The sequence below is a fragment of the Propithecus coquereli genome, unplaced genomic scaffold (genome assembly GCF_000956105.1).
Source record: "Propithecus coquereli isolate 6110/MARCELLA unplaced genomic scaffold, Pcoq_1.0 Scaffold74, whole genome shotgun sequence".
Taxonomy (NCBI): Eukaryota; Metazoa; Chordata; class Mammalia; order Primates; family Indriidae; genus Propithecus; species Propithecus coquereli.
The window spans coordinates 5556181-5580329 of record NW_012153507.1 but is presented as its reverse complement, the minus strand read 5'-3'; the positions used below and the strand labels follow the sequence as shown (position 1 = coordinate 5580329).

The window sequence follows — 24149 nt, the reverse complement described above, 5'->3', positions numbered from 1 at the left end:
CGCTGGGTCATATGATTAACTCTGTTTGAAGTTCTGAGTGCCACTTCACACTTGTGGCAGCAGTGCATGAGGGTTCTGGTTTCTCCCCATCCTTGCCAATACTTATCTCACTTTTTGATTCTAGTGGGTGTGAAGTGGTATCTCATCGTGGTTTTGATTTGCAATTCTCTGATGACTAATGATGTCGAGCATTTTTTCACGTGTTTATTGGTCACTTTTATGTCTTCTCTGGAGAACATCTACTTACATCTTTGCCAATTTTTAAATAGTGTTGTCTATTTTTTCTTTCTTTCTTTTTTAAGAGACAGGTGTCTCACTATGTTGCCCAGGCTGGAGCGCAGTGGCTATCCATGGGCGTGATCATAGTGCACTACAGCCTTGAACTCTTGGCCTAAAGAAATACTCCTGCTTCAGGCTCCCAAGTAGCTTGGAGTACAGCTGCATGGTATTGCACCCAGCGTGTTGTCTTTTATTATTGAGTATACATTCTAGATACAAGTCTCTTATCAGGTATGTGATTTGCAAATATGTTCTCCCTTTCTGTGAGTTGTCTTTTCACTTTCGTGATGATGTCCTTTGAAGCATAAAACTTTTTAATTTTTATGATATCCAATCTATTTTTGTTGTTGTTCATGCTTTTGGTGTTGTATCTAAGAATCCTTTGCAAAACCCAGTTGTAAAGGTTTTGTCTCTGTGTTTTATTCGAAGAGCTTTAGTTTTAGTTCTCTTAGGTCATGGATTCATTTTAATTTTTATAAATGGTGTGAGGTAAGGATAGAACTTCATTCTTTTGCATGTGACTATCCAGTTTTCCCAGAACCATTTGTTGAAAAACTATGCTTTCCACATGGGATGGTCTTGGTACCCTTGTCAAAAATCAGTTGACGACAGATAGATGGATTTATTTCTGGACCCTTAATTCTATTCCATTTATCTCTATGTCTGTTCTTGTGCCAGTACCACACTGTCTTTGTCATTGCTTTGTAGTAAGTTCTTAGGTTTCTTTTTTGGAGACTGGGTCTCACTCTGTCACTCAGGTGGGAGTGCAGTGGCGTGATCAGACCTCACCGTAACCTGGACTCCTGAGCAGCTGGGACTACATGTACCCATCACTGCACCTCATTAATTTTATTTTTTGTAGAGATAGGGTCTCACTGTGTTGCCCAGGCTGGTCCTGAACTCCTCGCCTTAAGTGATCTTCCCATCTGGGCCTCCCAAATGCTGGGATTATAGGCATGAACCACCATGAGCCATCTTGTAGTAAGTTTTGAAATTGAGAAATGAATCCTCCTACTTTATTCTTCATTGGGATTGTTTTGGTTATTATGGTCCATTGCAATTCCACATAAAGTCTAGAATTGGCTTATCAATTTCTACAAAGAAGTCCTCTTGGATTCTGATAGAGATTGCATTGAATCTGGAGATTGTTTAGGGAGTGTTGTCATCTTAACGTTAAGTGTTCTGATTTGTGAACATGGATATTTTTCCATTTATTTAGATCCTCTTTCTTTCAACAATGCTTTGTAGTTTTCACAATATAAGTTTTTCCCTTCTTTTTGTTAAATTTACCCCCCCTTTTTTTTCCTTTTTGATGCTATGGTGAATGGAGTCATTTTCTTGATTTCATTTTTGTATTATTCATTGTAAATGCATAGAAATAGAATTGATTTTTGTATATTGATTTTGTATTCTGCAACCTTTCTGAATTCATCTATTAGTTCTAATAGTTTCTTAGTGGATTCCTTAAGATTTTCTATATACAATGCCATCTGTGAATATACTTTTATTTCTTCTTTTCCAATCTGGGTACCTTTTATTTCATTTTCCTGCCTAATAGCCCTTGCAAGAACCTGCATGCAGTACAATGTAGACTAGACGTGGCAACAGTGGATATCTTTGTCTTGTTCCTGACATTAGGAAAAAAGTATCCAGTATTTCACCATTAAGTATGATGTTAGCTATAGGTTTTTCATAGATGCATTTTTATCAAGTTGAGGAAGTTCCCTTCTATTCTAGCCAAAGACACTTTTTTTCCCTTTGAGACAGGGTCTTGCTTTGCTACCTAGGCTAGAGTGCAGTGGCATCATCTTAGTTCACTGCAACCTCAAACTTCTGGGCTCAAGCAATCCCCCCACCTCAGCCTCCGAGTAGCTGGGATTACAGGTGCTTGCCACCACACCCGGCTGATTTTTCTTTTCTTTTTCTTTTTGGTATAGACAGGTCTCACTATGTTGCTCAGGCTGGTCTCAAACTCCTGTCCTCATGCAATCCTCCTGCCTCAGCCTCTGAAAAGTGCTAAGATTACAGGCATGAAACACTGTACCCGACCTTTTTTTTTTTTTTTTTGAGACAGGGTCTCACTCTGTTGCCCAGGCTGGAGTGTAGTGGTGCAATTGCAACTCACTATAGCCTCCACCTCCCGGGCTCACGTGATCTTCCTGCCTTAGTCTACCAAGTAGCTGGGACTACAGGCGCATGCCACCATGCCAGGCTAATTTTTAAATTTTCTGTAGAGATGGGGGTGTCACTATGTTGCTCAGGCTGGTCTCCAACTCCTGGCCTCAAGTGATCCTCCTGCTTCGGCCTCTGGAATTACAGGTGCGAGCCACCGCGCCCAGCCCAGACACTTCAACATTCCAAAACTAAACTCACTTTTGCTCTACCTTCTGTCAAACCCAACTTCTCCTATTTTTGTTATCACTGGGCACCCCTTATTCACCTGTCTTAGGTTGGATTCCCTAAAAACAGAGCCTGAGAAAGGGATTCTGTGCAAGTGATTTATTTAGGGATTGTTCTCAAAACCTGCAATGAAGTGAGGGAGGCAAGATAGGACAGGGGAAAGAAGCAGAGATACAGGTTCAGGTGATAATTTTAGCCTCCATTGGGAAGTATGGGACATAAAAGGCACCATATTTGTCTCACCTTGAGGAAAGGGAGGAGGAATTTCGTACCCTAGTATCACTTGCTGATAACACAATTACTGATTGCATATCAGCACTGATAACAGTCTCTATCAGAATTGCAGCTGACTTCTTTGTAGAAACTGACACCACACCATTGGCTGTGGTGTTGTCTCTGGGAAGGCATACCTCCCAAGAAGGCCCAGAAGCAGCTTCTGTTTACAAAAGGTAATTCTCAGGAGAAAGATGCAGCAGTGAGCTATTAGCCTACGCTCATTTTCTGGTTAAAGGGATCTGGACAGGGTACCAACAATGTCCATTACAGTCCACCTCTAGCACTGCTCAGATCCATTTGCTTTGTGCATTAAGTTCACTCCATCCAGGTAGCTGTTCCAGCATTCTGGCTAGTCACAATTTATAGGGACATGTGAGAGGAGTTTTGCTGCAGTTGGTCCTGAAGCTATAAATCATATTCATTATCTCTCTTCCCTACCACCCATTCTGGTTTCATCTCCCCCTGGACTAGTACTTCCGCTGGTCTAGGTGCCTTACCTGGTGAGGTGACCTAGACTCTCATTCCTGAAGGTTCTGAGCTCCTGGTAATTATGCCCTTATCAGGCAATAATTGTTTACTTACCAACTTATAGTTAAAACTGAGTCTGGGAGGACCAAAGGACATCCCAGAAATAAGACATCCATCACACACTTTCCTCTTATGTAGCAGCAGTTCTACCTCCTCATGATGATCAGTTATTCCAGACAGTATGGTAAGTTCTTTTCTTTGCCTGTAAGTGCCAGCATTAGGTGGCCAAACTGACAAGATGGCAACCATATCTTTAAGTTTATTGAGATTCTTATGCTATGCCTGGTGGAAGCATAGCCCTTCTGGGAACCAGGGCCTCCAGACCTACAAAGCTTAAAGTTGCAGAGGGGAAGCACAAATTCCTCAAATGGATTACTGGGAGTGATGCTGAGCAGGGTAACTCGTACTTCCACCTCTTGGTTCCAGAGCCTGCTGGTGGTAAAGCACCCTATTATGGTCGAGTAGGTTCATACTGCATTGTGAAGGATAGTACCCCATCCTTGCTGGCACCACAACTGCACCTTCAAAAGGCCATCCTACTGCTCTACCAGGCCAGCACCTTCTGAACGGAAAGATGTTTGGTCAGATCAGTGGATCCCATTGCCCATATGACCAAACTCAGATGCCCACTGCCACCCCTGCTTTGCCATTAAGTGGGTCTCTTGTTCCAAGGCATTATTATGTAGGATCCCATACTGGCTGAGGCACCGTAGGCAGAATATGGAAAGCAAAATATGTATCAATCCTGGTTGGAATTAATTTTTGCCTTTTCCAAAACAGAAAAAGTTCAGTGTAATCAACTCACCACCAAGTATCTGGCTGTTCTCCTTGAGGAATGGTACTGAACTGGGGGTTCAGCATTGGTCTTTGTTGCTGACAGGTTGAACATTTAGCAATAACAGCAGCTAGATCAGCTTTGGGTGAAAGGAGTCTATGCTAATAGGCCAATGAATAGCCTCCATCTCTGCCACCATGGCAATTCTATTCAAGACCACATTGTGCAAGCACTAGGATAGGTGAGGTAGTCCTGACCGAATCATCCTGTCCATTTGGTTATTTAGTGCCCTAACGGTGAATACTTTAACAGGCTCGACTCTCACAGACCCATCCAAATGCCCTTCACTAAACCTTGTTCTCACACATTTTCCTATATTGCTCCTCTGGGCCCCTGACCAACCAACCCACTGACCATGCATACATGTATATCCTTATCTCAGTCCATTTTTTCTCCAAAGGAGATGATCAAGTACATTACCTGAAGCTCTACACATCAAGAGCATTTCCCCTCATCATTGTCTTTCAGGTCACTCCTGAATGGGGATATTGAGAGGCTCTAATTCACATCTGGCTTGCTCTAACATATCAAGCCAATCCATGAACCAGATCTGAATTTTTTTCCTCCTCTGTCAGATGACTGAAGGAATTCTCATGCAGCCATACGTGTGAGCTGAAAAGGTATTGGTGCAGCAGAGGTAGGTGACATGGAGGGTGCTGAGGTCTCCTGTTCGATTTAACTTACTTATACCACCAAGTTTGCCTGGGCCTCTTCCCAAATGTACCATTTCAATTGTAAGATGGATTGCTGCCTTATACACCCAACTTTATGACTTGGCAGGTCTGATGATAACCAGCTGGTTACATGGGCAACTGACAAACAGTCATACAGTCTCCTGGTATCTCATGGTCAGGTACCAAGTCTCTTTCAGGGCCTAAAAGCATGCCAGGAGATACTTTTCAAATGGTATCTCTGCTGTAGATGGCATCATTTTACCCCAGAATCCTGGAGGTCTGGGCTGGAGCTCTCCCACTGTGGATTGCCATAGAATCCATACAACATCTTTTCCTACCACAGATATCTCTAGTACCATGGAATTGTTAAGAGACAAAGTCCAGAAAAAGAGCAAAAATGTTTTATGAGCTGTCTCTTTAAAACCCCCTCACCTTTTTTGGGAATAAAAACTGCATTCCTGCCTGATGTCAGTAATCAAAGCGGTAGAAAATGCTCTTTGTTCTTCGTTTTTTGTGGTTAAATCACAGGAAATGGCTCAACAGAACAGAGGTCACAAGATCACCTTCACCAGAGATGCTATAACTGAACAGCATTAGCCCAAAGCTGAAACCCCCCTTTTAAAAGCTCTGTACTTCTGCTGAAAGGGAGGAGGATGGTTCTTTAAGATGAGAGTCTACCGTCCTCCTCATTTGCCAGCAAATTAATAAACTTCTCTTTCCTTCTCCTCAAACTACTTGTCCTCGTCATTCAGCCGTGGGGACAAGTACCAGGTAACAGAATTGAGCATCCCTGGCAGGCCCACTAGCACCCTGGCAGAACAGAACCTGCAACTGCTGCTGTGGCTAGAAGAGGCGGGGAGCAGCCCCGGGTCAGTCTTCAAGTAGTAGCACTATCTTTTCAAGGTGAGAGAGTTAGGGACCGCCTCAGCAGCTTCCGGAGCTTGTTTAGCTCTGGGGGACTCTCATCTCTCCCTCCCTGAATTAGACACAGCTCCTCGCAACCTAAACCTCATTGAGAAAAAGGAAATGGATTTGGAAGAAGTTGCAATACCTCAGCCATTTTGGTAAGTTCCCGGTGTGCACACCAAGACCCTTGATTCCACCCATTTGGGGGTTTTTGAAACTTATTCCAACACTGTGGCCAGGCATTTGTTTGTGGTGTCATTTGGGGGTAGAAGTCACAGTTGAGTGGAACTAGGGAAACTGGGGCATTTGTTCCCTTTTGGATTTGGAGAATTCAATTCTTGTTTGTACAGTTCCCATTGGTAGGGAACCTGGGGAATTCATTCCCTTTTGAATTGAAGAATTAGGTTCTCATTTGTACGGTTCCCATGTATTGGTAGGCCTTGGCATTAAGATGATTTGCACTGGGAACTCCTTGTATTGTCTACTTGTCAGCGTGTGTTTGTTGTCATTTGTGAGTTTTTGTTTCAACATGGTAGGCTCCATTTCTATTCCATCAGAAAGTCCCTTGGGGAGAATCTTGCCTAAATGACCAACTGTAAGTCTACGTCTGAAAGAGAATAGTGTTACTGTAACACTGCATAGCCAATGTACATGCTGGAGTGTGAGAAGTGGCTGTTGAATGAAACTTTAAATTATTATACTATCTTACAACTAGAATTATTTCATCAAAGGTCATGTAAATGGGACGAGATCCTATATGTACAATCTTTCATGCAATTGCATAATAACAAGGCTGAAAGGCATGGGACAAAGTTAATGGTAAGGACAGTCAGACCCTGGAATAAAACTGGGGAGGAATTAACGAGGTTGGATATCATAAACGTGCTCCCCCGCTGCCAGTTCCCCATCCACCAGGGAAGGTGATGTGGGCTCAGCCATGCTTGAGCTCATTCTGCCCGGGCCCCACTGCCCTGTCCACTGCAGCCCGATGCAGTGGTCACAGAGTGCAGTAATGGGAGCAGCTTTCCCCTGCCTGGCCCCGAAGCTGGCCAGTGCAGAGGCAGGCCTGGGGCAGCTGCTGCTGCCCACTGCCACCACCGCCATCTTGGCACCACGAGAAGGGCCAGCAAGGGTGCGAATGGAACTAATTCTTCAGTTCTACATTCACTGGATTATGACTTGGGAGTGGGAATGGTCTCTCCTTCCAAGACCCAGTAGGGAACTCAATTTGGCCACAGGGCACCCATAGCCGGGGCAGGGCAATTTCCACTATGGCAATATCAGATGGGGGCTTGAATGCCCAAGGACAGCCCGCAGGGTATTATTGGACTTACACAAATTGGGATCCTAATATGGGCACAGACAGTGTGAGAATAAATCATTACTGAAAGTATATTCTGGCAGGCCTCCAGAGGGGAGTGCCTAGACAGAAGAGTTAAAACAAGGTCCGGAAATTATAACCAAAAGATAATGAAGATCTCCCTGAATTTTTGGAATGCATCTATCAGGCATATTGGATATATACAGATGCAGATCCAGAGGCCCCTGAAAATTTGTGCATAGTTAATAAGACTTTTATAGGGCAGAATGCTTCAGATATAAGGAGAAAGCTGCAGTGTGTGGAAGGGGAAATTGGCATGAATCCCTCACAGCTTGTTGATACCACCTTTAAAGTATATAACACTAGGGAAGAAGAGAAACTGAAACCTATGTATGTTCTGTTAGCTGCGCCAACCAAGGGTAGAGACAGCCAAAAGGAAGGGTGGAAACAGTTGCCCCAGGTTGAAGCTTTTGTAAAGAGGAAGAACCACCCAAAATTGTAGAAGGCACCAGGTAACAAGAAACCCCCAGGAAACCAAATGGTTTTTCAAGTCTAGGACTTAGATGACAAAGAAGGGGGGCCTGGGGCTCTGTGCCTCACTAGTGGCTCCAATCCAAATATCTCCACAGGAGCCTCAGGTATGACTGACAGTGGGGGCTCAATAAGTGAACTTTTTCATTGACATGGGAGTGCCGCCACCCCAGCTCCCTGGCACCAGCCTCGCACGGTGCTCTGAGAACCAGGCAGTGGTGGCTGAAGAACCCAGGAGGTGGGCCCCAGGGAGCAGCTGTCAGAGCTGGCACTGCTTCACCGCAGACTCTGGTGACCCCAAAATCTTCGGTGGCCAGGCTGGACCTAGGCAAGCAGCAGGAGTGTCATTAGCTGTTCCAGAAACAGGAGAAACTCACTTCCAGGGCACTGCCAAGCTCCTGTTGGCTTTGAATACAAAGGCCTGGTGAAGCACACAGGAGGCTGCCACTGCAAAGCAGTTCGTTTTGAAGTTTGAGCCTCAGCAGACTCGCACATCTTTGACTGCAACTATAGCATTTGCAAGAAGAACCAAGTTCTATTCTTTCTGAGGTTTACCAAAAAGGTAAGGCTGTATGGGCCAGTGAGACCCCAGGACGTGCAGAAAGAATTTAAATTCCCCATACCAATGAGTACAGATTTGTGCAGGATCTATGCACCATTAATGACATCGTACAAGTGACTATGAATGGTACTCAGTCACATCTGAATGAAAGGATCCTGAGACTACAGCACTGCTGGATTGTGTTGCCTCAGGGGATTAAAAAAAATTCTCCTATCCTGTTTCGTGAGAGTTTAGCAAGAGACTTGCAGAACCTGCAATTGGACAGATTTGCAAACAGCAGGTTACTTATTTGGGATTCCAAATTAGCAAGGGAACCCATGGCAACTGCATGGCTTCCTAGGAATGACAGGGTTCTGTTGCATGTGGATCCCAAACTTCGGACTAATAGCAAAGCCCTTGTACAAGGCCCTTAAAAGGATAGATGTGGAGCCCGATCTGGACCAGACTGTCATAATACCTTTGAAAAACTAAAGCAGTCTTATGACCACCTGCACTTTGGGGGTGCCTGATTTGCAGAAAGAATTTAAATTGTATGTTCATGAAAAACAAGGAATGAGCCATGGAGTCTTAGTACAGATACTGGGAGACATCCCATGGCCAGTGGCATACTTGTCAAAGCAAGTACGGACCATACTGGGAGAGGATGGCCTCTTAGCCTCCGGGCTGTAGCAGCTACTTGTGAGTTGTTATTAAAGACTGTGTCTACTCTCAAACCTGCCACCCTGTTACCAGCTGAAGAGAATGAGCCTTTGCAGCATAACTGTTTAGAGGTTCTGGAGGCTGTCTACTCTAGCAGGATCGATCTATCAGATCAGCCAATGCCAGAGCCAGATTGAGACCTTTTCACCAAAGGGAGCAGCTTTATGGACAACGAAGGGCTGGATATGCAGTGATCATGGAACGACAGGTACTGGAAGCAATGGCACTGCTGAGCTGATTGCTCTAACCAGAGCTCTTCAGTTATCCAGAGGAAAAAAGGTAAACATTTATACAGACTCTAAATATGCTTTTATGGTCATGCATGCTCATGGTGCCATTTGGAAGGAAAGAGGGTTCCCGATGGTAGGGAATAAGGGTATTAAGTATAGCACTGAAATAATGGCCCTGATATAGGTCATGTATGAGCCCATGCACTGTTCTGGTCACCAAAAAAAAAAAAAAAAAGACGACGCTAAAGGTGATCTGTTCCTCAGGGCCTTCATACCCTGGCTAGATTTAGATCATTATAAACCTCCTTTAAGACTAAAGACTGGGGCTCTGACACGGCATGACACAGCTAAGTGGAGACAGAATTCTCATGGACTCATTCTTCTACCCGAGGCTTATGACGCACCTACGTGAATGCCCACACTATGGGAATGATGCCTCACTGGATGTGGTGGGACCTCATTTAAGAGGACCCCATTTGACTAATAACTCAGGGGTGCCCTTTAAGTGCTCAAAACAAGCCAAAGACAGAAAAATGACCTGCTCCATGGGGAACCCAACATGAGGGGACCCACCCTTTAAGTGATTGGCAAATTGATTTAAACTTCAAATGCTTGCTTGTATTAGAAGATACCTTGTCAGGTTGGGTAGGGGCTTATCCTACCTGAATGGAGAGAGTGTCTGAAGTTACCAGAATCCTAAAGGAACTCGTTCTGAGGTCTGGGCTCCCTTCCTCCATACAGAGTGATAATGGACCCTCCTTTATATTGGAAGTAACTCAGCAAGTAAGCAAAGCCCTACATCTAGAAGGGAAATTGCATGCATCCTCGGAAAAACTTATACAGGATACCCATGTAAAGTGCGGGTAGGGTGTTGCTGCTTGCCCTCCTCCAAATAAGGGTAGCCCCTAGAAGTCGGCTTAACATAAGCACCTATGAAATAGTTTATAGGAGACCCTTTCTAGCACCTCAGGGTAAGTGTGGTAATATAACTATAAGTGAAGAAAACAGAGTAAAGCAATATATCAAATACTGTCCACTAGACATGAGTTTGCTTTTTTCAGGTGCCCACCCCAGTTGGAAGCAGAGAAGTGGAAGGGATCCTACAAAGTGCCTCTAACAACTCACACCTTGAAATTGTTGAGGAGTGAAACCTTGGGTCCATCATACCAGAGTAAAGAGGTGACACATGGAGGAAGAAGACCCAAGCCCCCAATGGAGGAGCCAGATTTTGGGTCATCTAAAGTATCTGTTTAAGAAGGAAAAATGAAATTATTGATATTTTCATTAACCATTCCTTGGTTATTTCTTCTGTCTATAGGATGGAGAGACAACTCCTTAGTAAGGATTTCCTGGGCTACTGCCTCTTCTGATATGTTTCACTGTTGTTTGCCATCTTAAACCTCATTCAGTGCAAGTATTCCTGTATACAATTTCTCAATTTCTGAATTTGCAAAAGCCGGTCTCTTGGATCACCTACAGGGTGCAACTAATAGCTCCGTCCATACTCAGAGATCCCATGTTTCTTTTTTGCCCAGCCCTGTATCAGACATTATATACAAGGTGACAGCAAGGACCCACAGTCCTACTGGTGTCTTAGATACCAAGTAGGGGAAAATAACTCTTATCAGGTATCTTCCTTTTTGCCTTGTCAATCCTCATGGTTGTTGTTGCTTATAGCCTTGCTCACCTGGTAACCGGTCACATTCTTTATTTTTGTAAATCTACTGCCAAAGTTTTGCAATGGCATAAATAAGTACAAACCTTCCATTTAAACATTGCCCCAGTTCAGCAGGAAGTAGCTCGATGACTATGTCAACCCTCCTCCCATAGATATGGAAGGGTAAAATTGGCAGTGGGGAATATGTAACAGAGACAAAGGCCTGAAAAAGAGCAAAAATGTTTTATGAGTTGTCTCTTTAAAACCCCCTTGCCCTTTTTGGGAAATAAAACCTGCATTCTTGCCCGAGGCCAGTAATCAAAGGAGCAGAAAAATGTTCTTTATTCTTTGTTTCTAGTATCTTAAACCACAGGAGATAGCTCAATGAAACAGTGGTCAGGAGATCATCTTCATGAGAGATGCTACACAGTTGAACTATGAGATCATCTTCACCAGAGATGCTATAACTGAATAGCAATAGCCCAAAGCTGAAAATCCCCTTTAAAAAGCTCTGTATTTCTGCTAAAACTGAGGAAGATGGTTCTTAAAGATAAGAGACTACCATCCTCCTCATTTGCCAGCAAATTAATAAACTTCTCTTTCCTTTTCCTCAAACTGCTTGTCCTTGTTCTTTGTTCAGCCACAGGAACAAGTACCTAACTTTTGGTAACAAAATTTTCCAGGTCATATGGCTCCTTCAACCTCCTGCAGAGCGCTTTCTTGCATTCCCAAGTACAGAATATTCTGGCTTCGAAACTGTAAGAGGCCTGAAATAATCTGTCCTTTACTTTAGAGATGTTCCAGAATGCTCCAGACCACTGGACTAAAAATGTCACCAATGTGTCGTGCCCCTACATCTTTGTAGGACTTATCTTCCACCACCTTGAGTATGTATGTCTCACCAAGGAATCCAGAGTACTTGACACTGCTTGGTCATCAAGTCTAATTAACATATCCTTATTACCTAATTAGCATAATCTTAACATAGCAAAAAAAAGTGATATTCTGCAGCATATCCAGGTCCCTTTAGACTATACTATGACAGAGAGGTTGATAAATGAACATCTGTAAGTCAAGACTGTGAACATACAATGTTGCCCATTCTGTGTGAATGCAAACTGCTTTCATCCTCCTTCCTAATGGGTATTGAAAGAACATATTCACTAGATCAGGGGTTCATGAACTTCAGATAGTAAATATTTCAGATTTTGTAGGCCATATGATCTCTGTCACAACTACTACACTCTGCCATTATAGCACAAAAGCATCCATAGATGATACATAAATGAATGATCCTGGCTGCATGTCAATAAAACTTTATTAACAAAAACAAGTAACAGGCCAGATTTGGCTTGTGGGCCAGTTTGCCGATCCCTATGCTAGATTAACAGAAGAAACTATATCCAACACAGCACCGCAACTGGGACTACTACTTAAGTTTACAGTACTCCATTGTTATCCACCATAAGTCATGCAGTTTTTGCAAGGGCCAGACAGGTGAAACTAAATGAGGATATAATGGAGACCAATACCCCAACAACCTTTAAATCTTTAAGGGTTGAACTAATTTCTTCCATTTCCCCCCAGAATGCAGTATTATTTTTTATCGACTATCTTGGCAGAGGGGGGGTACAATTTCAGGAGCCCATCTGTTTGGGCTTTCTGCCAACTGCTAAACATGTTCAATCTGATTAAATATTTGGAAACTGGGAAATGACTATAAAGTGCGTTTCTTGGACACACTGTGAGAAAGATTTAGGCCAGTACTTCATTTTATTATCTGACCGACTGCATATTTCCCCAATGTAATGAGAGTAGTTAGCGGTATTGGGAGGGAAGGCACTGCAGTGGTGCTTTGGGTCCTTGGGTATCACTGCGAACTCAGATTCTGTATACCTGTTTCCCAACTTATAAAATCTGGTATTCTTTCCGCAGTGTATGATTGTGACATTATAAAATATATAATTGGTCTTTGACCCCTTTTCTTGGTATACAACCCCCAAATCCTTAAAATCTTCAAAGTGATACCTTATTGTATTCTAATAAGTTGACTGATGGCTAGAGGCCCCTAAGTAGCTTCAGGATGGGAGCTGGTCACCAAAAAGACCACAGCTGGATTAGAGGGTTGGAACTTTCAGCCCCACCCTCTAAACTCCGGGGAGGGGAAATGGACTGATGATAGAGCTAATCGCCAATGGTTAAACCAATCATGCCTACATATAAAGCCTCCATAAAAAACCAAAAAGACAGAGTTCAGAGAGATTCCAAGATAGCTAAACACGTGAAGGTTCCTGGAGGGTAGCGTGCCCAGAAAGGGCATGGAAGCTCTGCACCCCTTGACCTATACATCTTTTCATCTATTATCTGTTGTAATACCCTCTACAATAAACTGGTAAGTGTGCTTCCCTGAGTTTTGTGAGCTGCTCTAACAAATTAATCAAACCCAAGGAGAGGGCTGTGGGAACCCTGATTTATAGTACAGGCGAAATAACCTGGGGCTTATAGCTGATGTCAGAAGTGGGAGGGGGCAGTCTTGGGGACTGAGCCCTCAACCTGTAGGATCTGACACTATTTCCAGGTAGACAGTGTCAAAATCAAACTAGAGGACACCCAGCTGGTATGCACTGCAGAACTGATTGCTTGCTCATTATGTGGGGGGAAAATCCCACACGGTTGGTCACTGAAGTCTTCTGTGTTGATTGTGTTATGGTAAGAGAGGGAAAACAGATTGTTTTTCTACTCAATGGTTAACTGAGTAAATGGCTCTCTTTCAATTGATAGTTTATGAGTGTAAGAACTATCTAAGGCTTAGATACCGGACAAGCGATTGTGACTTTTCATTGAAGTTACTGACCTCAGCCTTCTGCTCAACAATTCTTGATCTCTTATACATAAATTGATACTCTCCTTGGCTATCTGTCTTGCCTCTGGGACCACCCATGTTCTATTAGCCATCTATACTTTGACCTTGCTACCCTTATCAAAATTCACCACCTTTTCTGAGAGTTAAGTGTTGTCATCTAGCCTTTGCTACGTCAGAATCCTATTATCCCCATTGCTACCAGGGAAACTAGTTCTTTAACATCTTCTACTAGTTTCAATCTACAGAGACAGCTACTTCTACATTTCTCAAAGATGCTAGTGCCCCTTCACCAGTGCCTTTCCTATTGCCTTTATTTAAAAAACAAAAATTCCCTAGGAGTTTTTGAGGTATATATGGTCAGTTGATGCATTTTCCAGTGTTATGTAACATTCATTTCTACATGCCTACTTCCTCAAGTCTTTTTTGTATGGTCTGCCATCTCCACTTCATTTAATGTGGGCCATTTTTTTTTGCTCAAGCTCCCCAAAGTCATCTTAACAGCATATTATAACTGCCTCTTGGAGCCTTGACAGGATGTTCCAGAGTCACAGGAAAATGTTCCTATTATAACGAATTCTGTATAAATTCAATTCTTAATTCATGAAGCCAGTTATACAACCACAAATTTGTTATCTAACATACAGAATTTTGGAACAAAGGAGCAACTCCTTTAAATTTTGAGAGCAGCATAAATATTTCATATACAGCTGAAACCTAAGCTTTGTAATGGTTATTTTTAAGCAGCAGAAAAGACTAGAGAAATGCTACAGATGTTCTTACAGAGACACATTCTTGCTGAAGAACAAGTTCTCTAGAGGCAATCCTCAAATAGGAGAGAACAAGTACAGATATGTACCAGTTTGGCTACGATCTATGGAGAGATGGAGGGCCCTAGAGCACTGCTACTCAAAGGGGGTTTGTAGACTTGTGCTGGTCTGTGAACAGTTTTTTTACCTGTCTGTGACATGATACATTAGAAAATGAGAATGTTTAGAAACTTTTTAGCATTTTGACATTGCTGTGATACCCAAGCACATCATCAGTGGACTTAATCTGTTGAACAGGGTTTGGCCAGTTTGGGTGTTGTCAAACTTGCATGGTAGATAGCATACAGTGTGAAATGTATACCCGTATGGGCAATAGGAACATATATTGACACATAAAGGATTGGATATTCAAAAAACAAAAAACCTGGTCCTTTACCACATATAGTTTGAGAAGGACTACCACAGAGTACCAAGCTCCATACCTCTACAAGTCCTAGAGTAAGTCAAATAGTGTTTCTGGAACAGAGAGTAACCTGAGGTCAGCTAGGTCAAATTCAATCAAAATCAAAATGAAAATGAGTGCTTTGGGAAAAAAGCCAAAATGGACTACAGTATCAATTTAGATTCCTAGAGTAAGCCCCAGTCAGGCTAGCAGAACTGAGAATCTATAAAACAAAACTGGTAGGACAAGAGGCACAAGGGTCAAGGGGCAGGGCCCTTTTGTTCTTCCCTTCTCCTCTCCTTGTCTAATTTTTGGTTGGAGCTTTAAGGAGAAAATTTTGGCCTTTAGGCTCTGTGACCATCATCATAAGTCTGCCTGTACTTTTCCATCTCTCAAAGAATATGGAAGTCTCACATTCAGACCTAGGCTCTTCCATGCTCTCGTAAGGTACAGCAGCTGGACCTTCCCAAGCAGCTTGAGGCCTCAAGAACATTTCTTGCCTTGCCAATACCACAGAATGTGTGAGTTCTTCAAGGGGTGAAAAGTCTTAATCCAAGGGGAAGTGACATGTCAGGAGCTCCAAGTGACTTAGATGATAAATGTAAATCTGCTCTGGCAGATTTTCTGAGTGAAAACAACTCACTCAGCTGGGCTGACCAGAGTATCCTCCAACATATAGTAGCCAAGGTCCACAGAACCACTGGGAGCCACAGAGAAGGGTAAGGTCAGCTCAAAGAGAAATAATTTAAAAAAATATGTTAACAATATATTACTAACATTAATAATAACAATGGGAAATGTTAAAACAGAATTACAAGTTGAAAGGCTTTCCAGATTGAAATGCTCAGGAGAAAATAAGGAAAAGATGGCCACCCAGTCTCTTTTGCCAACTGAGATACAGAATGAAGAGAGGAAGGGTGGTGGGGGTGGAGCTCAGCACTACAATATCATGTAGAACTAGTCTCCTAACATTCCTCACTCTGCAGCTTACAGAAGGTGAGGAAGATCAGAAACAGACCTGAATGAAAAACAGGCCACACTCCTCACTCAGAATATTTATTAGTGCCTCATGGGGCCTGCAGGAAAAGGGACCCAGGCTGCACCCCTCCCCCTTATCCAAGCTACCTTCTTGAACCAAGGGACAGGATTCTAAGGGAATGAAATATCTCGAATAAGCCAGAATGTACCTGGGGAAGAATGGCAAATCATTTCCCAGACCTGACACTACAACTGTTTGCCAGGCAGAGAGGGAGCCGGTGAGACTGGTGGATAGACTAGACAAGGGGAAATAGGATGGGCCCTTTATTGTCCCAGCTTGGGCTCAAAGGGTTAGAATAAACAAGTATTTAAAAAAGAGAGGAAATAAGAGGACAGGCAGGGGACAAAGGAAGGTCAGGGGCTGGGTCACCCAGATCACACAGCATCGTAGGAAGAACCAGGTTAGCGACATGAGTTTTCAGGCTAGAACAAGGACTTAAGGGCTCAGCACCTGGGGAGAAGAGAATCTCAGGGCTTCTCTTCCAACCTTACCATGATTAGATGCAAAAGCCCTTTCTCCCTTTAGAGAATTTGGAACAGTCTGTCTGATGGTGAGATGGCATGGTGACAGACCTGTAACCCAGCCCAGACTAAGTTTCTCCTCATTCCCAAAGGCCCTGCCAAGAGAACCAGAAATACAAGAGTCCCAGGACTCTGCCCCTGCTCCCTAGATCCAAAAGAGGGAGTAGAGACAAGGCACAAAGACCCGGGCATAAAGGTGAACATCAGTGTGGCCACATCTAACGTTATTTTGGGAGAGGAAAGAAGGTGCATGCCACAAAAGGGATGCCTTCCTTCACCTGGCAGGTAGCTAGGCCTTTGATAGCAGCAGAAACCACAATGGAGTAGGGCTCCCAGAAATGACCTGCAAAACAGACCCTATTCCCAGAAAGACAGAGGAAAAGCCTCAGCTGGTATGGCACAGTCTTGAAGGGGATGACAAAAGGGCAGCGGGCAGACCGCTCCCACAGACGACACTCCTGCCTCTGTTCCCAATGGTTCTGCTGACTCCAGATGTTCCCCATGGCTGGGACTCAGAGAGGAAAACGTGTTGTGTTTCACATGATCAGACACTGTTCACCACTGGCACCTGGTGGGCCCGAAAGATTGAGGGCATCCAGGTCAAAGTTGAGGCCAGGAGGCTGGAGAAGAGATGAAGGGACTCAGATAATTGCTCATATTTCAGGTCAGAGCTTCCAAAGGTCCATCCCCAGTAGCCACAATTATCACCTTAGGTGGATTCACTAGAGGTTACAGAATTATGGAAGCTATGGGGGCTCAGATTAAAATCTAGGAGGAGAAGACATACTCACCATCTCCCCAGCCAGCTCTTTTGGAGGGTGGCCCAAATCCTGTAACTGAAAAATGAGGAAAGAAGAACATGAGATAGAGGAAACCCCAGAAAACAGCAGCCCAGAAGAGAAACCTGATTAATGATTTTTCTGATTTCTTCTGAGAACCATATTATGTGGCCTCTCTTGTGATCCCTCCTCCACCCAGGTCTGGCAGTGAAGCATCCTTCCTAGATCCCTCCTCCACTGAACATCTAAGTCGGCAGCACCAGTGGGCAGATGGCAAGAAGAGGCCTTACCTGTTGCATAAGATCCAGCACCGTCTCAAAACGAGCCTTTTGAGTGGCCTCACTGTCTGTGGGGGTCTCTGCCTCAAACTGTTCACATATTTTACCCATGACACTGTGCTGCTCCTGATATTTTTCAAACTGTTCTGGAGGTAGAGATTCCCGGTGACTCTGCAACCATTCTGGATACTAAGGAAATAAAGAATGGGTAGAGAAAAATTAAGTAAACAATGAATATGGAAAGGTACTGAGAACAATACTTAAAATGTGAAAGGGAAAGGGAAACACAAGGAAAAGCTAAATAAGCAAGTTCACCATGAAAAGCAGCATTGCCTCCAACTAGATCACCTGCCAATATCAGTATTTATGGTCACCAAAGATCGGCAAACTTTTCCCTCATGAGGAAGGGCCAGATAGTAAACATTTTAGACTTTGAGGGCCACATATGGTCTCTATTGCATATTTTCTTTGTTGTTTTCTTAAACAACCTTAAAAACGTAAAAACCATTCTTTGCTTAAGAGTTGAATCTGCCTCACCCACACCTTGGTCTGCTCACTCTTGGTCCACACTATTCCTTTTACACTTAACCATATGTTGTCCTGTGTCACTGAAATGCTTCCATACCTATATTTTATCTCTCCAGCTAAACCATAAGCTCTCTGATGGCAGGGACCATCATTTAAACTACTCTTACACTGTTCATGACATAAAGCCAGTAAATGCTCAGTGAATCCTTGCTGAGGAAATGAATGGAGTCAGAAATGCAAGAAAGGATTGATTAGACAACAACTCCAGAGTCTTGAACCAGTTTACGAAAAACTAGAGCTGAAGGATTTCCCCTTCTACTCTAGACATTCTCAATGCGGTAGCTTTATTCTCTCAGAGACACAACTTTCCCCAGCCCGCAACTCTCCCCACCCCCAATAAATGAACAAAGGAGAAAAAAAACGGAGGGATTTGCGCACTCAGGTTACTCTCTCTCTCTCTGCAGGCTATGAGTAGACAAAACAGCCCATATGAGTTGATATAATGGAGAGTGAGGAAAAAAAGCAGAAATGGAAGTTAACAAACCTTTTCTGTGATCTCCTTCAGGGATGGGTATAGCACATCCTTGGACAATAGGTTCTGCATAATACTCTGCATGATGGGGAGGATGTTTCCTTCCCCATCCCCTTCATCCATGCCCAGCCCCTCCATGGCCTTGGTCAGCTCCTCTTCTGACATGCCTGAGTTCTAGACAGGACAAGAGAGAGGTAAGCAAATATACTGCTTTACTGGGATGCTTCCCACTCTTTCAGGTAGGAAAGATAAACTTATCTGAACTTGCCCGTAACAAAACAGTGAAGCAGAGACAGACTTGGGATGATATTCAAGAGCATCTGTCTTTTGAGACCCTGCTGGTGAAGTGTCTGGGAATGGGCCCCTGACCCCTTCCCCCTCACCTGAAGGTCAGTGGCATTTTTGGCTAGTCCACTTAGTGTCTCCTTTAGGCAAGAAGTGAATTCTTGTTGGGAGGTTGCATCACTGCCTAGGAGAGATCAAAAAAAAAAAAAAAAAACAACAGTGTCATTTAAGATTTTAACTGTTTCCTTGCCTAGAATGAACCGGTTACCAGCTTGGATATGAAGCATTCACTAGTGAATCACTATCACTCCAAATCTTTGAATTCTATAGTTATCTTCAGTCATTTCATAAATCTACACTATGTGTTAAGTTTATTCTCTATGATAACATCCACAGTAATACACTGGCCTTTAAAATGATCAGTTTTGAATAATCTTTTCTATTACTTTCCAACCTGTCTTCCCCTTTTCACTAAGCAGGGTTCCCATCCCTGCTCCCATCGCCTTGTCCCACCCCATGGCTGTGACATCATGATTGCTATCAACTTTACTAAGAATTCTGGTGTTCTCCCTCTTTTTATTTTTTTTCACAGCTCCCCCTCCCCCCGGCCTTTCCTCTGAATTCTGGTGTTCTCAAGCAACAAACACTTAAGAGGTCTGTTCAGATGTATCCATTTGTCTGAGGTCCTCTCCTCACCCACTCTCCCTGCAGCCTCTGAGAGCTTTTGGAACTGTTCCACCAGGTGGGGCTCTTCCTCAGCCAGCTCCTTCATTGCCTTCTCGAACTCTGCAGTGGCTTGGGAAGCCAGCTCGCTGTCAAACAGTTCCTGGAAAAACTTCTCTTGGGAGGCGAAGAGGGCATCCTGCAGGGAAGGGGTGGCCACAATGCATCTTACTTGGCATGGTACTGCACCTGACCTCTGACAGAAGCCACAGGCAGTTGCTCTGGGAAATGCAGTGCCTCCCTCCTGCCCACTTCCACTGCACATTCTAACTACCGCTCCTAATGAGGACAGGAAAAAAGGTATCTGGCCATTGAAGGAGGGTATGGGGTGGCATACCAATCCAACTATTTAAACCTGCTCTTTTCTCAAGGACTCCCTTGAGATCCCTCCACTCAACCTCAAGCCCCTGTTTTACAAGGACTGAGGTCTGTAAGAGCTCTCAGCAATGTGAGGCCAAGGCACCCTCCCCCAACCTCTTCCCCTCTGGCCCACAGGGCCTGCCCCACCTCTATTCAGAGCTACATGCCCAACCCCTCCCCCTCTCCCTTAAGGGGTGGAATTTATACTTTGGCAGTGTCTCCTGGCGATCTCTTCTGGGGCCCCGAAGCATCAGGGGCCGTGGTGGTAGGAGGGGGTGCTGGGGAGGGTTTGGCTTTATCGAAATCATCAAGAGCACCTTCAGAGACAAGAGACATGGTGTATGTGTTGGGGATGAATGAGGATGGAACGCAAGGTGGTTTCTGGGCAAAACATTAGGAAAAAATATCTTTAAAATTGCCAACTTTCCTCGATTTCCTCCTTTTTTTGAATCTCTTCCCTCCCCACCAATAAATAAGCCTCCCACTTCCCTTTGGATTACCTAATTTATTGTGATCAAAGGGTTAAAAATCCCTTAAGGTGGAACAAGTGTCCATTCCCAGAGCTGGAAGTAGAGAGTTAAAAGAAGTTCTGCAAAGACATTGCCATTTACCGTGTCTCCCTCACCACGATCTAATGATTCCCTAGAAATTTCATATAACTATCCAACAGAAGCATAAATATCCTTATCCCCTGAACGCACTCTGGAGTCCTAAAAGGAATAATCTTCGGCAAGAAGGCACAAGATGTCCCCCCCAGCTTACCACTGGTCCTGGTACTAGTACAAACTGAGGGACTACGCATTGCACTCCATGGGAGAGCATTAAACTCTCTTCTTTTATCCTCCAACATAGCTCTTCTGCAAGCTCCTAGCGCTTCCTCTGGCCTTATCTCTGCAGATAACCGTATGCCAATTCACAGAGTCACTTGGCACTCCTCACCGTTTCTGTTCATTTTTCTGCCTGCCCACATCTCTGTGACTAGGCAGGAAATAAAACATTCACCTCTGCCCTGAAAAGCCTGTGTTGTCACCACCACTCTGTTTGCCAGGCGCAGGGAGAAGGCACTGGCCCCACTCTGGGAAGGAAACCAACAGAGGAGTAAGGGACAAGGCACCGTCTTTCAGGAGGGTGAATTGTCTTCCCCTGAAATCACGTCGTCCCAGTTTCTCAAAATAATAGGAAAGGAGTCTTCATGAGCTACTGACATGATGAAAGAACTGTAAGGAGCCTGGTGAGAGAAACAGAAAAGACTAGGACGAGAAAAAAAGTGTCTTTTGTGTTAAGGAAGACAGGACAAGGCACAGAAGGATGGGCTGCAGGCTTGTTAGGAGTTAATGTCGCTTCGCTGCCCACCGAGGACCAAATGCTGCTGGTCCTAACGGGGTTTGGGGCGGGGAGTCAGACTTCCAAGAACTTAACTAACCTGAGAACAAGGAGACTATGGAGGGGGATCGTGAAACACCGTCCTACGGGTTACTGTTTCCTCCTCCAGCAGGATGATCCAAGGTCTGGGACGGTCAGGGACCCACGCTGAGCTCCCCAACTCCCGCCAGGGAGGTGGGACAGGATGACCCAAAGATTTTTTGGGGGTTGCAGTCAGACACTCCGCCCCCGGTCTAACATTGGAGAGCATCTCCCGCCCTGCCCCAAATATCTCAGGTTCACTTAACCCCCTGAATGGGTCCTCACAATCGCCCCCTTCGGGCCTTTTCCACTACGGGCTCTTACTTTCCAAAAGCTCCTCCAATTCCTGGTCCGCGTCGGCGCCGCCACCACAGTCACCCTCAGCAGCGGCCATCTTGCTGCCTCCGACGTGCCGTAGGAGGCGGGACCTCTCGGCGCCGCCACGTGCCCCACCCCTCGCTCGCGCGATTTGCCTCGTGCACCCAATGGTATTGTTGGCCGGTGCGGAACCGCCATTTTTAAAGGGACAGGAAGCTCTGGGGTTTGGGGTTTTTTTTTCCCCCCTTCACCTGGAACCACAGAACTAAGGAGAGGGGGAATTTACTGTTATCTTCTACCTGGTTTCTTAATGGCCTGGCCTCCTTTCTTTCAACTTACCACATTACCCGGGGAAACTTTCATCACTTCTTCCTGAGCTGTGGGTAGGCCAGATTGGGACAAACTGCCTACAAATAACTAGAATCTGTGCATATGTAATCGAGAAGACATTATGGGGCGTAACATACTATTTTCTCTCACTTCCTTCAGTATATCACTCAGTGTATCTTCTCTGAAGCGCTTTCTTTGGCCTTACTAAATAAAATTGCAAACCCGTCCCAATACACACACACATCCACACTTTCTATGTCCCTTCCTTCTTTTTTTCTCTAACACTAACATACTGTATCATAACATACACTTGTTTATAGTCTGTCTCCCACCTCGCAGAATTTAAGCACTATGAAGGCAGGGATTTTCGTCTGTTGTCTTCACTGCTGTATCCGCAGCTCCTAAGCTAGGGCTCAAAACTTATTGCACTCATTGGCCACTCTTTGCTCTCTCCAACTCTAATTAGGCATATTTGTCTGCCAAATCTAGTGGATATCTCTCATTTCCTATTCTCTATTAGTACTGTCTGACTATACAACATAAGGCCCGGAATTTAGAACTCAATGTTATAAAAAGTGACTCTGGGACCTCAGACTGAGCAAGAGGGCAATTCGAATATACTTGCTTTCCCTGACCTATCTCCTTCTCTTCATACAGAACCCAACCTCCAATTGAATGACATTGTGGGATGCTCAGATAAACTCTAGACTTCCTTTCCGTCCTTTGGAATTGTTCTATTCAAATCTGTCAGAACATAGCAACTGTTTCAGACACAATCTGTTTTAGTAATTAGAGAGTACCTTGTGCTGAGGCTGGGTGCTGTGTCTCATGCCTGTAATCCCAGAACTTTGGGAGGCTGAAGCAGGAGGATTGCTTTAGGCGAAGAGTTCAAGACCAGCCTGGGCAATATAGGGAGAACTTATCTCTACAAAAAAAATTAAAAATAAGCTGACGGCCAGGCATGGTGGCTCACACCTGTAATCCTAGCACTTTGGGAGGCCAAGGCAGGAGGATCGCTTGAGGTCAGGAGTTTAAGAGCAGCCTGAGCAAGAGCTAGACCCCGTCTCTACTAAAAATAGAAAAAATGAGCCGGGTGTGGTGGCACGCGCCTGTAGTCCCAGCTACTTGGGGGCTGAGGCAGGATTGCCTGAGCCCAGGAGTTTGAGGTTGCAGTGAACTGTGAATGATGCCACTCCATTCTACCCAGGGTGACAGACTAAGACTCTATCTTAATAAAAATTAAAAAATAAAGATAAAAATTAGTTGAGCATGGTGGTGCATGCCTGTAGTCCCAGCTACTCCGAAGTCTTAGGCAGGAGGATCATTCAAGTCCAGAAGTTGGAGGCCACAGTGGACTATGATTGTTCCACTGCACTCCACCCTGGGTGACAGAGCAAGATCCTGTCTCAAACAACTTGTGCTAGGCACAGTGCAGGACAGAGAGAGAAAACAGGACTACCACCTGCTGAAAGGTAGCTAACTAGGGGTAGGCTGGAGGTTGGATTAGATATACACACAAGTATGACATAAGAATCTTTTTTTTTTTTTTTTTTTTGAGACAGAGTCTCACTTTGTTGCCTGGGCTAGAGTGCCATGGCGTCAGCCTAGCTGGCAGTCTAGTGTACAAATACATCTTGTTTGATATCATTCCTACTGATGAAACCGTTATCTGTTTCTTACACTGAACCATTTTACTGTTTCCAAAACCTTCGTTGTGATGACCTTCTTGTCCCCGCTGGCAGATGCTGCTGAAGTGAGGCCGCCTGGGCCACTGCTCCCTCCGCTGCTGCCTATGGTGCTAGGCCTGGTATTGGCAGCGCAGGGGAAGGGGTGGCAGGTGGCTGCTGGGTCTCGGCCTCACTGCTCATGGTTGCAGTGATGGTGACTGGGGCCAGCTGCAGCAGCTATGGCTCCTTCTGATGTGTGATGGTAACTAGGCCAGCAGCAGAGGTGGGACTGCTCAGTGTTCTCTGGGGGGTCCACTCTGCACTCCTGCTACCTATTGAACTCCAATTATTCTTAGTATGACAAGCAAGATACTCTATTGCCAACGTAATCATTGTAATACACATAAAGTACTAA

At 44.5% G+C, this 24149-nt stretch overlaps 1 protein-coding gene across 1 annotated transcript in view; it reads right to left on the bottom strand.

The window, feature by feature from the left end:
* DCAF8 (DDB1 and CUL4 associated factor 8) overlaps nt 1-21834 on the bottom strand; it is a 74447-nt gene extending 52613 nt beyond the window's left edge. The window contains exons 1-8 of the mRNA XM_012661846.1: nt 21744-21834; nt 20223-20332; nt 19629-19794; nt 19031-19116; nt 18660-18821; nt 17600-17776; nt 17322-17366; nt 17070-17150 (exon numbers count right to left, since the gene is read on the bottom strand). Coding sequence (XP_012517300.1) covers nt 17070-17150; nt 17322-17366; nt 17600-17776; nt 18660-18821; nt 19031-19116; nt 19629-19794; nt 20223-20332; nt 21744-21813 — 897 coding nt within the window. The 5' untranslated portion in view covers nt 21814-21834. The remainder of the gene's footprint in view (nt 1-17069; nt 17151-17321; nt 17367-17599; nt 17777-18659; nt 18822-19030; nt 19117-19628; nt 19795-20222; nt 20333-21743) is intronic.
* Nucleotides 21835-24149: the final 2315 nt, after the last annotated feature.